General features: G+C 37.5%; 1 protein-coding gene across 1 annotated transcript in view; it reads left to right on the plus strand.

Moving 5' to 3' along the window:
- The window catches only part of PNN (pinin, desmosome associated protein), a 12,571-nt gene extending 2,565 nt beyond the window's left edge, over positions 1 to 10,006 (plus strand). Inside the window, exons 3-10 of the mRNA XM_008924979.3 lie at positions 6 to 17; positions 857 to 925; positions 2,075 to 2,147; positions 2,231 to 2,325; positions 4,274 to 4,355; positions 6,193 to 6,348; positions 6,431 to 6,569; positions 7,605 to 10,006. Of these exons, the coding sequence (XP_008923227.3) occupies positions 6 to 17; positions 857 to 925; positions 2,075 to 2,147; positions 2,231 to 2,325; positions 4,274 to 4,355; positions 6,193 to 6,348; positions 6,431 to 6,569; positions 7,605 to 8,896 (1,918 nt within the window). The 3' untranslated portion in view covers positions 8,897 to 10,006. The remainder of the gene's footprint in view (positions 1 to 5; positions 18 to 856; positions 926 to 2,074; positions 2,148 to 2,230; positions 2,326 to 4,273; positions 4,356 to 6,192; positions 6,349 to 6,430; positions 6,570 to 7,604) is intronic.
- The last annotated feature ends 5,437 nt before the right edge of the window (positions 10,007 to 15,443 follow it).

Consider the following 15,443-nt stretch of genomic DNA (forward strand, 5'->3'; position numbering starts at 1 on the left):
GGGAGCTTATTGCTAAGGTAAGGAGGCGCAGAACGGGGGGTCGGGTTCCCCCCACCCGTTCCCTGGCGGTGCTGCCCTTTCGCTTTGGTGTTGCGTGTTTCGCGTTTGCTCCCGCTCCTCTCTGTACTGCTGTTTCAGTGAGCACCAGAGCTGCCCGACAGGACTTCGGTGTTTAAATTTGAAGTGCTTTTTCGTTTTGAGTTACAACAAGTTTAAACTGGTGGCCTTCCCCAACCCTTTCAGCTGTTAAATGTAAGGGGGGGGGGACATCACATTTCAAGGCAGGAGTTGTGTTGTGTCTGGGACGTTGTCTCTTTGAAATCTGTCAGGATCAATCTCTTGGTAATTAAGAAACTGGTAGGTGCTCCAGGAGGAATGGGAAGAGTTGAAGTGGGCAGGAATTTTAAAATACGTTTAGATAAAATCACTAGTCTTTCATTGTGGCTTTTCCTTTCTTATTTCTCCTTTTCTCTCCCCACTCCACCAAGTAGAATGAGAAGACCAATTTTTGTTCAGCAGTTCTTAATGGAGCATGTGTTGGATTTTTCATTGAAGTTCAGTATTAAGCTGCTGGTTTAGGCTTAATACATTTTGAATACGATTGCAAATACGATCATTTGAGCATAATGGGGTCCTTGTTTGACTGTAGTTACTCAGTTAAATGCAGAAATTCAAGGTTCACAAGCAGTATGTTGGAACACTTTATTGCAGTAGCAATAGTAAACAGTGATATAACTGAGCAAAACTTTTGTTTACATCATGACCACAAAGCCAAAATACAGTTGAATTGTGCAGCCTTAAGGTGGCTCTAGGGTTAACCTAACCTGTTCTGAGATCACAAATGTTTTCTTTTTAGGCGTGGATTCTCTGATAGTGGAGGAGGACCCCCAGCCAAACAGAGGGATCTTGAAGGTGCATCCAGTAGGTGGGTGCAAAAACTGATGCAGAGAACTTGCTTTTCAGAATGAGAATTTGTAACAGTAAATCAATAACTGTTAATAACTGATGACTTTCACTGTCTTCTTTGGAGATTACGTATTCAAGACTTGTTGGAATTAATTTGCATGATAGCAAAATGATGAAATCTTTTTCATACCTTAGAGCAATATAAAGATGGTAGCACTAATATAATGATATAGCAATACAAGGACACGTGGAATTTTCTGTTTTACTGGATGTTCAATTTGCTGTATTAGTTCTGCTTAGTAGCCATGTTTGTTTACAGTAAACATAACTTGAATTATAATTGAAATCTCTTCAATAAATTGAATGCAGGCAGTCTGACAATGGACTCAAATTTTGAGTTTTCACATCTGGATGCAAATCCATCAGATGTGACTGATAACAGTGAGCTTAAGTGCTGTGGGCACTTAATGTGCAGTGGTAGTTCTTGGCCAAAGCAAGGCTTGCTTTGGAATTTTTGAGTTAATGGAAAGTGAACACTGGGAAACAGGAAAGTACTGTGCCACAAAGATGAAATTTGGCTTTGTGCCATAAAGCCAAATAACTTCTATTTAAATTATTTATTTTAATTTTTATTTTATTTAAATTATTTTTTTAGATTGTTTTTTGTTAAAACCTTAGTTCATTCATGTTCTCAGATGCTAATCCTTCTGCCCCTCTTCACTCGTTTTTTAGGTATTTGGCTAGGTAACTTAAATAGCATTTCCCATTTGAGAAATCATACCAACCTTTCTACCTCAATGCATTTCAATCTGTCTAGTGATCCCTTTATACCAGTAGCCATTTTAGAGGGTCAGCAAAAAGGAAAGTGCTAAAATTTAAAACAAGAAATAAATTCCAAATGTATTCTACCATCTCAAATATGGTGGTGTTGTGAAGTCTTGTGTTTTGCTTTACTGTGCAAGTTGTGTTAAAATTTGAACTATTTTGTCTCAGTGATTTTCACCGATAGTAGAATTTGTCTGTAAAATGTTATGTACTGGTTGTTGGAAGTGGGGAGATTTTTCCTGGTAGTGTTGGTTCTTCTGACTTGTATTTTTCTCCTGTTAGAAGAGATGCTCTCCTAAATGACATTGTTCTCTAATGGCCACTAACACTTTTTCCTCCTCAGGCTGGGTGGAGAACGTCGGACAAGAAGAGAATCACGCCAAGAAAGCGACGCAGAGGATGATGATATTAAAAAGGTAATATATGATAAGAGGAGCTGTGCAGGAAGAAACTTACCTGCAACGTGATGAACAAACTAGTTTGCTTTTCTTTATTGTAGCCAGCGTTGCCATCTTCTGTTGTTGCTACCTCCAAAGAGCGAACACGTCGAGACCTTATACAAGATCAAAATATGGATGAGAAAGGAAAACAAAGGTATGCAGAAATCTCTAAACACTAACGTGATACTTTTGAGTGCTAGCATAGGAAGTACCTTTACATTTAAAGAGTATAACACACAGGCTGTAATGTATCAAAGATTGTGTTGAAGAGTTACCATAATGGTGTCAAATTTATTTTAAGGAATACTCTCTGAAAACACAGCAGTAACACGCACATTGTTCGGTTCAGGTAACTGACAAGGAATTCTACTTCTCAGGCCCCCTACAGGAACAGGTTTGCTAATGCTGTAGTAACATTGCCTTTGAATAAAACAGAAATATATTTAGCTTCATTGGTCCATTAGCTTTTTGGACTGTTACAGCTGTCTTGGTTCATCATTTATTGTGTTGGTTGAGGGAGGCTTTTGGTGTACGTTCTTCTCCCCCCCAGCTTTTTTCTAAAACACAGTAGTTCCATCATGTGGGGTTTTTTCTCTTCTTACTTTCAGACTTAGTGTTGTGTGTTCCATCTGACCTTCCTTTTTGCCTGCTGCTTTTTAGATTTCTCCTATATATGTATCTCCTTTTTCCTATATTTTATTTGTCTCAGGTAGCTTATTAAAATTCTCACTGAAATGCAGTTCTGTTTGTAAGAGTTGTTGGAAAAACAAATTTCCAACTGTATCCAAACTCCTTAGACTCAATCTGCTTCAGACTGCAAGTCACCTTGTGCAATAATCCATACCTCAAATAAATAGAAGAATGAAAACTGGAATAAGGATCTATAGAAGGCTTCTCTGATAAGGCCCACAAATCAACTGGTACAAAAAACTGGCACTTTGCTCGCTTCTTTTAGTTATCACACCACTAATGGTCTGCTCTCGCTTCCATTACCACTTTCTAACTGCTTCCCTCACGGGAAGATTTTCAAAATTCTTAGAGAACTTCCTAGAGCTTCAGGCACTAAAAGTTTGTTCCATCCGAATTGTAGTTTTACTATTTTTCACTTCAGTAGTCTCAGGGTAGATGAGAAAACCAGTATTGGTTTCTGTATGACTTGTGGTGGAAAGAAGTTCTTTAAGAGGAGAGCATCCACTGAACTCTTGATTTTGCACAGCATCTTCTGGGATGTCATTCATATACAAATGCACTTTGAGGGATCTTTGGCTTTCAATTCTCTATTTGTTCGTGTTTCTACTATTTAATATCCAAGTGTCTTTACCTTTCCACATCAGGTTTGAGCCAGCGTAGTAGAGTGGTACTTAGTGAAGACAGTAGCATTTCCTTTCTCTCTTAATCAGGAAAAAGGTCAAGGCAAATAAGAGGCTCTGCCTCTTGTTGTACAGACTTAATTTGGGATTAAATGGAAGGAGAGAAAAGTTGAAAGTCAAGAATCCAGTTCTTGTTCTGAAGAAGGGAATTTGTTGAAGAATTTTACTTATTTTTCTCAAAACAACACCTAATTGGATGAGAACACTGGCTTCATCCCACAGTGCAGTGTTTCATTGTTAGGCAACTGTGATAGATAAGCTTTCACTCCCCTGTGGCTCCATTTCTCCTTAATCCTGTAAGCAGGTTGTGGACAGGGGAGGTTATGTTTTTCAGAAAGCGCAGTGACCTTCCAGTTTGCTGCCTTATTGATAGCTCCCACTGTATTTACTTGAATCTTTTTTTCTTCAGTACTCTCTTCTTTAGGATTTTTTTATAATATTTCCTTAGTGTAATTATTTCTAGATGAAAAACGTGCAGGCTTCCAATTTTCCCAGTGCCGAGTTATGGATAAGATCTGTGTCTTACACTTAAGCAAAATGATATGTCACTGTAACTTATATCCTTGACTGTTGGCACAGTTAATATGTCTTCTATTGCTAATGGCCTTGAGTAATACTGAGTCTTTAAAAATAAATATCTTTGAGGTGGAAAGTTTCTCTGATTGTTTATGCAAATAAAAATCTTAGTACTTGAACTGAATCTCAAATACCTTTTTGTTGTTTGTTTTTCAGGAATCGACGTATATTTGGCTTGTTGATGGGCACTCTTCAGAAATTTAAACAGGAATCCTCAGTTGCTATTGCTACTGAGAGGGTATCTCATTTTAAGTTCTATCAGATTGTAAATAATAAAGCAAAATTGTGTGGTTAAGCTACTTCAAATAGGAATGAAAGTTCCCTTGCAGGTGCAGCAAATTGGTGAGAGTACATGTAGGTTTTTGTTTGGCTTAGGTCAGGGAATGGGGGTGGGAGGCAGGATAGGGGCTCTAACTGTGACTTTGTAACACTATTTATGACCTTTGCAGAAGTGAAAAGGCAGAGTTTGGTGGATTTTTTTTTAATTAATGTACATTTTAAAAACATGTAAAACACAAAATAGATTTATCTTTTTTCTTGTTCATGTTATGGAGGATCATTTCAAAGTAAATGGAATTTAATCAGGTAACTATTTAAAAGGTCATAGACTACTTCTGGAAATAATGATGACGTGGTATTGTTGAAGCAGTGCCTACCCTGGTGTGTTCCAGATGTTTAAATTATAACCACGTGTACAGAAATTTGGGGTTGTATTATGCTGTCTGTCTAAAAATGCCTTCCCCTTTTCAGTGTGGATAACAAGAATCTCTTTTTTTTCATAAATGATTATGTGATTGCACTGAAGTAAAGGCTTTGCATAGCTTAATGATTACCTCAAAATTGTATTTAAGATGGTGGTAACTTTATTCCTAGTATGCCTTTTTAAATTATGAAGGATATGGTATTTGTTTACTGTTGCCCCAAATGCGTTATTCAGTTAATACTAATGATCTTTAGATTAAAAATAATGTTTGAAAGTTCTCCTTTCAGCAGTTTAGTGGAAGCAGATAGAAAGTCTTTGAATTTAGAATCTTTTCTGTGTAGTGTTAGCATGGCTGACTTGCACTGCTGGTATTGATTACTTTCAGATTCAGTATTTGGGTCATTTAGCTAACTTGTCATGCGGCACATAAGACTAAAGTTCACTTTTGCCTGCTTGCTTTAGAAGAAACTGTTGATTAGGATGGTCCAGAAACATGGAGTCCTTATCTATTTTATAGTAGTAGGTGTTTGCACAAAGAGACCTTGAGGAGTTACTGCCCTTTGCAAAATTTTTCTGAGAATTCATATAGACATTTTTCTCTTCTTACGTATAAACTTGCTATAAATCAAAGTAGAGGCCTGAGGAGTTTTATGATAAAGCTATTTTGTTGTTTAGGCACTAAATTCTGGGGTTTTTTTAGACAATTATTGTACAATCTGAGCATATGGCAGTCTAGGTCATGAGAACAGGGCATTCCTTGATTATAGTAATATGTCTAATTAGCAGTGAATATACTGGAAGTATTTACAAACTAATTTGTTTTGTTGGTCACAAACACCAGTCTGCAGTCCTTCATTTGTTTTGGGGGGAGTTGTTTTTTTCTCTCATAAGTGGGAAATCTACGTGGCTTCCATGATACCTGAAATACATTTCTTTTATTTTTCTGCCATTGAGGGGAAAAAACCCCACAGAATATTCTGAGCTGAAAGGGACCCACAAGGATCATCTAGACCAGCTCTTCAATGAATGACCCTTACAGGGATTGAACCCACAATCTTGGCAATATTAACACCAGGCTCTACCCAACTGAGATAATCTCAGCTTATATTGAAAATTCAGATCCAAGTGGTATGATAGAAAAGCAGACAGAAATTCACAGGTCCCCATAATTTTATTGTTAAACCAATAAAAAATTAGGCACCAGCAAGCAATGATGCTCTTTTCTTCTGTTACCTCTAATTTAGGCGATATTTCTTCATGTGTTTTTAGGAATGTCTTTAATGGTGTAAATAATTCAGAATTTTCAAGTGGACCAAACTAGAACGCTTTCTTGATGTAGGAAAAAAATCACATATTTCTTTATTTATCTTAGCAAAAGAGACGACAAGAAATTGAACAAAAACTTGAAGTGCAGGCTGAGGAAGAAAGAAAGCAAGTTGAAAATGAGAGGCGAGAACTGTTTGAAGAAAGACGTGCTAAACAGACAGAGCTGCGATTACTTGAGCAAAAGGTTGAGCTTGCTCAGTTGGTGAGTTTTAGTTTTGTTCTTGATCTTTCGCTTGTTTAAACTATTCTTGTGTATCTCAGGATGATTTACTTTCATTTCTCAGCAAGAAGAATGGAATGAACATAATGCTAAAATAATTAAATACATAAGAACAAAGACAAAACCCCATTTATTCTACATACCTGGCAGAATGTGTCCTGCTACGCAGAAGTTGATGGAAGAGTCACAGAAAAAGATGAATGGTAAGTGGTCTTTGTGATACAAAGGCCTTCGTTCTTACCTCCCTTTGTTTGCCAAACGAATGTAAGTCTCTGTTTAAATACATGAATTTCATGCTTAGGACAAACTGTATGTTTTTACACGGGTGTTCATCATAAGTGAACATTATTCTTTCAGTGACTCATTTTTTTATGGGGTGTGATTTGATTCTTTTCCAAGAAGTGAAAAGATGTGTATGCACAGTCTCAGAGGTATGTGTTTAAAACATAGTCCTTTATATTAGCTTTAGTACCAAGATGTATGCCAGTACAGTAACTTAGTCTTTAAAAAGGCAAATTCTGTGGTTTGAAAACCAAGGAAATGCAGGTGTTTACAGAGCATTTGAGAAGTGTTTTCTTAAGCACAACACTGGAACTTTATGATTTTTTTTTTTTCTTTTTATCTCAATGTGTGTTCATTTCTGTTTCACAGGATGCCTATATTTTTCTTTTGGAAAACAATTTAAAATACTCCAGTTGATGGTAGTCCTACTGTTCTTTTTTTATTAAACTAAGAATATATTGGTTTGTTGGTTTTTTTCTTAGGAGCTTTTCTTCATTGCATGGGGTTGGGGAATAAGAGAAACTAGCTCACCTGAACAGCCTACAGTAATTAAGCTTTCTTAATACCTAAACAGCTTTTTGCTGATTCTTACTATCTTTTGTTTACCTTAGGAAGTATAACCTTATTAATAGATAAATACCAGGAAAATAAGATGGTATTTTGATATGCTCTTGGTTGGATTGACTTTAATGAAGTCAGAAGCTCTTTCTGTTAATTTAGATTTAGGGCTTTACGTTCTGATACTCCACTGAGTTTACTGTCTCCTTTGCTTTGTTTTTGTAAGGTAACTAGCAATCTTTTTCATCATGAACCAATGGCTTGCTACTTCAGAAGGAATAAGAACACAGTATTTATAAGTTGAACAATTTGACAACTTATTAGCTCATAGTTAAAAGGAAAATAGACTTCAGTGTCTGTAGATTATCTTAACTATTATTTATGCGTTTATTCCCTAGCACTCTTTGAAAGCAGGCGAAATGAATTTGCAGAGCAGATTAACAAAATGGAGGCCAGGCCCAGAAGACAATCTGTGAAGGAAAAAGAACAGCAGGAGGTGCAGAATGAAGAAAAGAAGGAAGAACAGAACAAGGAGCAGGAAGAGGGTAAGGTGGCTCAGCAGGTGGAAGAGATGGAGACAGGTAATCAGCACAATGATGTAGAAATGGAGGAAGCAGGGGAGGAAAAGGGAAAAATAGGTTCAGGGTCAGGGCATAGTGATGCAGAGAAAGAACAGGAAGAGGATGAACAGAAACATGATGTGGAGTTTAAAGTAGAGGAGACTACTGAAGTGAGGGAGAATGACAAGCAACAGGATGGTCAGCATGAGGCAGTCACAGTTATAAAAGTGGAAAGTGAAAACGTTCAGCCAGTGGATAATGAGCAGGACGTGGCTGAAATGAATGACGCAGATAGTGTAGAACCTGTAGAAAATGAAAATGGCAAAGAAGGAGAACCAGCGACAGAGTGTGATGCTCAGCCAGAAAAAGTGTGTAATGTTCCTTCTCCCAAGAAGGAGAAAGGTATCAAAACAGAAAATAAAGCTGAACTTGAAGAAATGCAGGAGAAAGCTCCTGAAGCTCAGACAGAACCTGTGGCTGAGGCTCTGTCTCAGCCGCACTCTGAGCCACTACCACAGTCACCTCAGTTGTCTCAGTCCACTCAGGATATAGAGCCCCAGGCAGACAAGGATGAAAATGCTGTGGTGTCTGTAAAGGTGGTTGAAGCACAGGCAGAGCAGAATCAAACACTGAGTGTAGAAAGTAAGAGTAAGACCAGGAGTAGAAGCAGGGGTAGGGCAGGAAACAAAACTGGTAAGAGTCATAGCCGCAGCAGCAGCAGTAGTAGCAGTAGTACTTCAAGCAGTACTACTAGTGCAAGTAGTTCCAGCACTGGCAGCAGTACCAGTCGGAGTAGTTCCACCAGCAGCAGCACTACAAGTGGAAGTACTAGCAGGGATAGTAGCAGCAGTAGCTCTAGCAGTAGTGAAAGTAGAAGTCGAAGCCGAGGAAGAGGGCATAACAGAGATAGAAAACGCAGAAGGAGCACGGACAGGAAGCGAAGGGATGCTTCAGGAGTAGATAGAAGTCACAAGTCCTCAAAAGGTGGGAGTAGAGATACCAAAAGCTCAAAGGATAAAAGTTCAAGGTCTGACAGAAAAAGGTCAATATCAGAAAGTAGTCGGTCAGGCAAGAGAACTTCACGGAGTGAAAGAGACCGTAAATCAGACAGGAAAGACAAAAGGCGTTAACAGAAGAGACCAAGCTTCCTTAGCCTAATCTTTGCAGCAGAAGATTATTTGAGTGAAAGGATTCCTTGTAAGGAGGAAGAGGAGGCTGCCTTAAGAATTGCATGCTGTAAAAAATCTTTTGGAAAAATGCAGACTGTTTACCAGGCATTCTTGTACTTTTTACATAATTTTGTAAAAGGTTACTTACCAAAATTATGTGAACTTCCTGAAAATGTAAAAATAAAAGATTAACACTCCTTTGCATCTTTTTTTTTAAATATCCTGTACTCATTAAGATCTTCTGTATATTTTAATAGGTAAACCTTTTACGTAGGTGTGAGCATTTCTTCTGTATCATATACTTTTTTTTGTAGAAATAAATGTGCATTTTAAATAAATTGTTTGAGATGTCCTGTTGACAATTAAATTCCTCGTTTTAGATCATATTTAGGGAGGCAGTATTGCAGGAAATGTAAAAGTTTTACCTTTCCCCTCTATTCCTTGCAAGAATGGGAATTGTAAGACCTAGTATGGCAAATAATCTCTTCAGTGCTGGTCAGGAAGGAGAAGTAATTGATTTGGATCTATACTTTTTGCTTTCTTCTGTAATCGCGAGCGCTTAGTCGATACTATCTTCCAGTCTTATAAAACCTTCCTATCCATAGGCAAGCAGTGATTAAATGGGAATGTTAACACTGGCCAAGATATCTCAAGTCAGTCTGGAAAACCACTCTTACCTGCCTTCTGCAGGTACTTTGGTAGTATTTACATCTGTATTCTGGAGACAGTTAGTCTGTTCAGTGATGATCCTTGCTTGGTGACCAGTGGAGGAAAGACTTCAGCTTGCTCCTCAACCAGGGTTCTTTTTATTTTAGTTGCAGACTAATCTTTGATCCCTTCATACCACTAGGAATAATTACATTGCAGTGTTGGAGTTACCTGGGACTACCTAATACTAATGTTTTGTGCGTGCAAGAATGCTTTCTGAATGTATTTAATAAAACTTAAAAGTGGTATGGTGTTATCTCTGAAGGTGAATACTGGTTTTATATAATTTTGTATTGAAAACAACAACATCTGTTGCTTTGTTCTGTACATGTGCAAATAAATGTTGCTTTGTAGACCACTCTCGATGCTTGTGATATTTTCTTTTAACAGGTGTATTACCTTGGTCTTTCTGCATTTAAAGCATGAATTGTAATTACAGGTGACTGTACCTTACATGCTCCATATTCAAAATTATTCATAAAGGCTTTAATGAATTGTCTATTAACTGAGTATGAAACACGCTATAATCTGTGTTGTTTTGACAGGAGAGAATTCTATTATCTGATATGCCAAATCACAGACTAAGAAGTCCTAGAAAGATTTCAGTATGGAAAGGACATGTAAGCTTATTTTAGTGTACAAAATGCCATATACACCCCATGTTTCTGCAACATAGAGCAGACTTTTGCAAAGTTCTAGTTTGGAGTATGTCAGGTTTTGGATTTTTCATCTGAACTCAAGAGTAGTGACAGATTTATGTGTTCTGAAGTGCTGAATGTCCTGACTTAAAGAAATGTGTCTAGCAGGGGATGGAGTGTCCTTTCAGCAAATTAGGCACAGTGAGAAAACTCCTCAGGCTTCCTCTTCTTCAATTAATTCAATACTTTATTCAGATTCTTCAGTCGATATCCTATCTGCCTCCGCTTCTCTACAAGAGTGGTTTTTAGTTCTTGTCAGTAGTTTCCAACCACATTTCCTTTCCTTCAGAAGAATGTCATCATTTAATGTGCTGTCTTTTCTGAAGGACAAACTAAAGTTCAAATGCCTTACTGAACATATTAAACCCAGCATTTTACTAAAAAAACCAAAGTCTTATACTTAGATGTTATTAGTTTGCAAGTTTCAACTAACTTCACATTTCAAATTGCCTTTGGAAGCCATTTTAGTTTTGTCAATTATATTTTTTACCTAACTGAGTATTTTTGAGGTTTCTTATTTTGAGCTTATGTGATTCACTGCTGTAGTGTATTTACTCTACAAGTCTTAATGACTGATACTAATAATGTCATTATACAAAACTCCTGGCCACTGTTTCAGAGCACCATTATTAACAGCGTTTATAAAAACAATGCGGTGGGTCCGGGTAGGTGAATTAGGGATTGGATTGATTAAATTGTTTCAGGTTATATTACATTCAGGCAGCAATGTATTTCTGATGGTGAAAATACAGGAGTTTTGTTGCCGAGTACAAACTTGGTGATGTATTTGATAGTTTAACATTTGTTAGAAGAATCTTACTGCCATGGTTCAACTGTGCCAATAATTGTTAGCCTTGCTAAATCTAAGCAGCTCAGTGCAATGTAAACATCAGTGTGTGATAACTTTGTAATAACGAAGTTATCTAAGAGCTAGGTATTCCAGCCAGTATTCCAATCAGAAATAGTATGAGATAGTAGTATACTACTAGCACAATAAAGCAGCAGTATTTTTACTAACTGTTACATTTTCCCTCAAGGTCCCCTCCTCTCATCCTGAAACAATTTCAGAGCTGTGGATAGGAGAGACCACAGAAATAGCTGACAACTTCAAGACTAAATGTGATGGAATAGGTTGTATTTTCTGAGCATTTGGTGCAGATAGCATGGGGTAGGAAATGATTAATTTTTTTTTTTTTACTTCCCCTCTAGTGGTGAGTTGAGATCAAAGGAAGAACACCTTATTCTCATTTCACTCAAGTGGAAAAAGAACAATGTTTTTCCCCTTTTCTAAGAAAGGAGTAGAGATGCTTTATGTGAGTAGAGAACATACCATGTATGCTATATGCCTGTCTTGTGGAGTGCTTCCATCAGATAGTCCCTTCTAGCTTTAAGTATAATTTCAAAAGCCAGTTGGTTCATTTTTTTAGAGCCTGTATACTATGCACTGACTCTATATCATTACTTATTATGTTTTTCTTCAGTCCTGATGCACAGATAAAGTGGAAGTCTCCAAGAATGTGTTTTTTCCACAATGCTCCACTTGGAGTCCTTGTCAGCATAGATTTTATACAGATTGTTCATTAACTATAAGCCGAAACATGACTTTACATAAAAGGTATACATCTTCAGACTCCTGCACCTTTATTTCAGGCAATGTCTTTGTGCTTGAAACTTCTTTATATTTTATTCAAAGGAAACCTGAACATAAATTTTCCTGGAGAAAGTAAGTATTAGTAAACTGAACACCCCCCTCCAGCAAAGTTAATTTCCAAAACCAGTAAACTTGCAAATAGATATCTAGAGCATCTTTTATTTCTCAGGAAAGTAATGGTCTTGTGGTTAGATCCTAGTTACAATTTTAACGTTCGGGTTCAGCTGCTGATTTTTTAGCAATTACTGTGGTATAACAGGGCAAACAGTTGTTTTATTTATGCCCAAGATCTTTAAAATTAGTTTCCCTGATCAAAGAAGTACTTCTCTGAGACTATGTGTATTTATGACGGGATCAAATGCTGCAACAGTGGTGTATGAGTAATATACAGAGACCTGTGTTTCACTCTTTCAGACTTCTTTTTTCTCCTCTTATTCCAGCAGTTGTTATTAGGTGACAGTATTCTATTATATGGCAAAATATGAGGCATTGAAAGCTTGGAAATGTGTTCTGAAGATGCAAAATTATAAAAGTCACAGGTTCCATGATTTTCTAGAAATGCACTGTGAGTTATGTTTGTAACTGGTTTTGTAATAGGGAATCTTGCTATTTGTTATCATAGGTAAAAAAGTTGGTTTAAGTCTGGATGATGAATGACTGTTACCTGTTAAAATTTGTCCAACTGGAAGCATGAATTAGTGTTACTTTTCTTCCTTTGACTTACTTTTTAAAAGATACTTGTTTAAAAAAATCTTTTTGGCATGACACTTGATCCAGTGTAAAAGTTGATCCATATTTTCAGCCAAACATCCTAAGTCAAGAGAACTATATTGTTAAAGTGCTTTTGCCGTGGACTATATTCTTCCATATATTAGTGCAATATTCTACACTGCGAAACTCTATATTCTGTATAGAATAGCCCTTTGGTGCTATCATAAAAGTGTAGCCAAAGCTGTATATTATAAACTATACAGTACTTATTATAAAACAGATATTAGGAGAACTTTTACGGACTTATGATTTGCCTTGGGATCTTTATTAATAAAGCAGACACTGAGTGGTGTAGGAAATGCAACATCTCCCTTACTTATACAAAGCCATGTCTTCAAAGAGCCATCCAGTGTACTCAGATTATTTAAATTACACCATTAATTCTGAGTTGACCCTTCTGTGAATTTTAGTATAAGAACCATAGGAATTTTAGCCACAAGAGACGTCTGCCTTTCTACTCAGTAGTTACAGTTACTAAGATGTCATTGCAAATAAGTTAATAGTTTCATCCTAATGAAAGCTGTTGGAAATATCTCTTTTTCATTATCATTGTTTGTCTGCACATATGCAATAGTACTCATGTTCATTACTTCAGTTCTGCAGAATGAAAATTAACTGAAGTCTACCTCTATCTGCTATAAAGCTTTCAACTTTGTCCTTTGGAAGCCAGCTGCAATAAACTCTATGAATCTTTGACTTTGGTTCAAAGGTGATTAGAAGTTATGCTTGTATAGCATATGGAAGCATAGGATTTGCACCCAAAAGTAAAGAATATTTGATATAAATATGATTTATTATTGAAGTTACTAGAGGAACAAAGAACTAGAGATCAGAGCAGCATTCATCAGCATTTAAGCCTTGAAAAATGGGTGTTGAGACTAAGCTACACAATGAGCAGTGCCCAGAATAACTTGAAAATTTCAGATGTAGATTTAACTGAGTAGCTAAGATGAGCTATTTATTTTACCTCCATGTAAAGACTTGACACTAAGTTTGGATATCCATAGGAAACTGAAGTCAGAGCTATTCGGAGCTATTTTCACAAATACAGTAATAATGTGCAGATCTCAGGGTGTAGGTCTGATTGTTCTCCCTGCTGAAGTATGTAAATTTAGGTGTCAGAATACCTGACTTTTCCATTTTTAGGTAAAGGAGCTCCATGTTGCCAGGTTCAAAAAGGGACTGTTAACCCTTCTAGGCCCATTGTTGGGTTTTCTCCCAATGTTCCGTGGTAGATGTGCAACACTATAAAAGACTTATGACCAGCTGGATAAAAATGTTGTCCTTTTTTTTTTTTTATTTGTTCTACACTTAGCATATCGAGAGTTCCAATACAAATTTCTTGTATATTCCTTCTCACCTATGTGCCCTGTAGAGACCTGGGTATGACCAAAAAAAAAAGCCTGTCCTACTTTTCTACTTAGCAACTTCCTTTGCGTTTGTCATATTTTAGCTGCTTGGCATTCCATTTTTCTCCTTTCACATCCTACAGATGAACCTAGAGGACACCAGGGAAGGTCCCAAATCACTGAGCCACTAAGCAATACAAGCTCCAAGGGAGGGAGTGTTCATGCTGGGGATGGGGTAGCATTAAAGCTAGTCAGGAGTGACTGGGTGGTGTTTATAGTGTACTTTCCTTGGTGCACAAGGCTCCCTGGTGCGTTACATAACAGCAGAGGCAGCTGGTGTACTAAGTCATAGGATAGGCCTGTCTGACAACCAGATCATGTGGCAAAGGAAAGGGCCAAAGTGTTAAATTGCAACTGGAGGACATGTCATCTGCTGTGATGTTTTTGTTTGCAGGCCACTGCGGCTTAATGTGACCCTGGCTCACCTTGTGCCCTCTCTTTGCTGGCTCAGTAGATCAGACTAAGCATCAGTGTCCGACAGGTTTGAGTTACAGAGCAGGAGGAAGGGGAAACTATGCTGCAAGTAGGATATAGCTTGGGTTTGGGGAAAGAGAAAACAGCAAATTCTGCATGAGTCATACCCAGGACTGAAGGAGGGGCAGGCCTAGTAGGAACCATATGACTGCAAAGATCAGACTGGGAAGGAATGCAGGTTCTTAGGGTGCTATCAAGAAAGCAGAGAGGAAAGGCTCCCTCATGCAGGAGAGTGGGAAAGGAAAGGTGAAGTCTTTTTTGTAGGTAAGTGAGATGTACTGTGTTTAGGTCACCAAAGAAGTGTAGGAAAACCTTTGAAACAAAGCTTGCTTCTAATGCAAACAAGAAGGAGACTCCTTTTTTCGCAAGGAGTCACATGGAAAAGACAATGGATACAAATTAATCCAGGAGAGATTCTGATTAGATAGAAGAGGAAAATTTTTCACAATGAGAACAATTGGCCATCAGCGTAATCTTCCCATGGAAATGGTGTATTCCCCAGTGTTGGACACTTTTAACATTCATCTGGACCATCCTGTCTAGACCATGCTTTTGCAAAGACAGGATGGACCACACGATCCTTGAGGTCCCCTTCCAACACGGTATTCTATGATTATCTGCAAGATTTCATTTATAGCACAACTTCACACCAATATAACCAGTTTTCAACTCCCTGCATAATTACTACTTTAAAGCGTAACCTGTAGTTGAGAAAACATTATTTATAACTCCATATCGGATAATAGGTTGCTAAGATAGAGGGCATTATTTAAAAAGCAGGACATGTCATTTACTTA

Source organism: Manacus vitellinus, unplaced genomic scaffold (genome assembly GCF_001715985.3).
Source record: "Manacus vitellinus isolate BGI_N305 unplaced genomic scaffold, ASM171598v3 scaffold_6_pilon, whole genome shotgun sequence".
Lineage (NCBI taxonomy): Eukaryota > Metazoa > Chordata > Aves > Passeriformes > Pipridae > Manacus > Manacus vitellinus.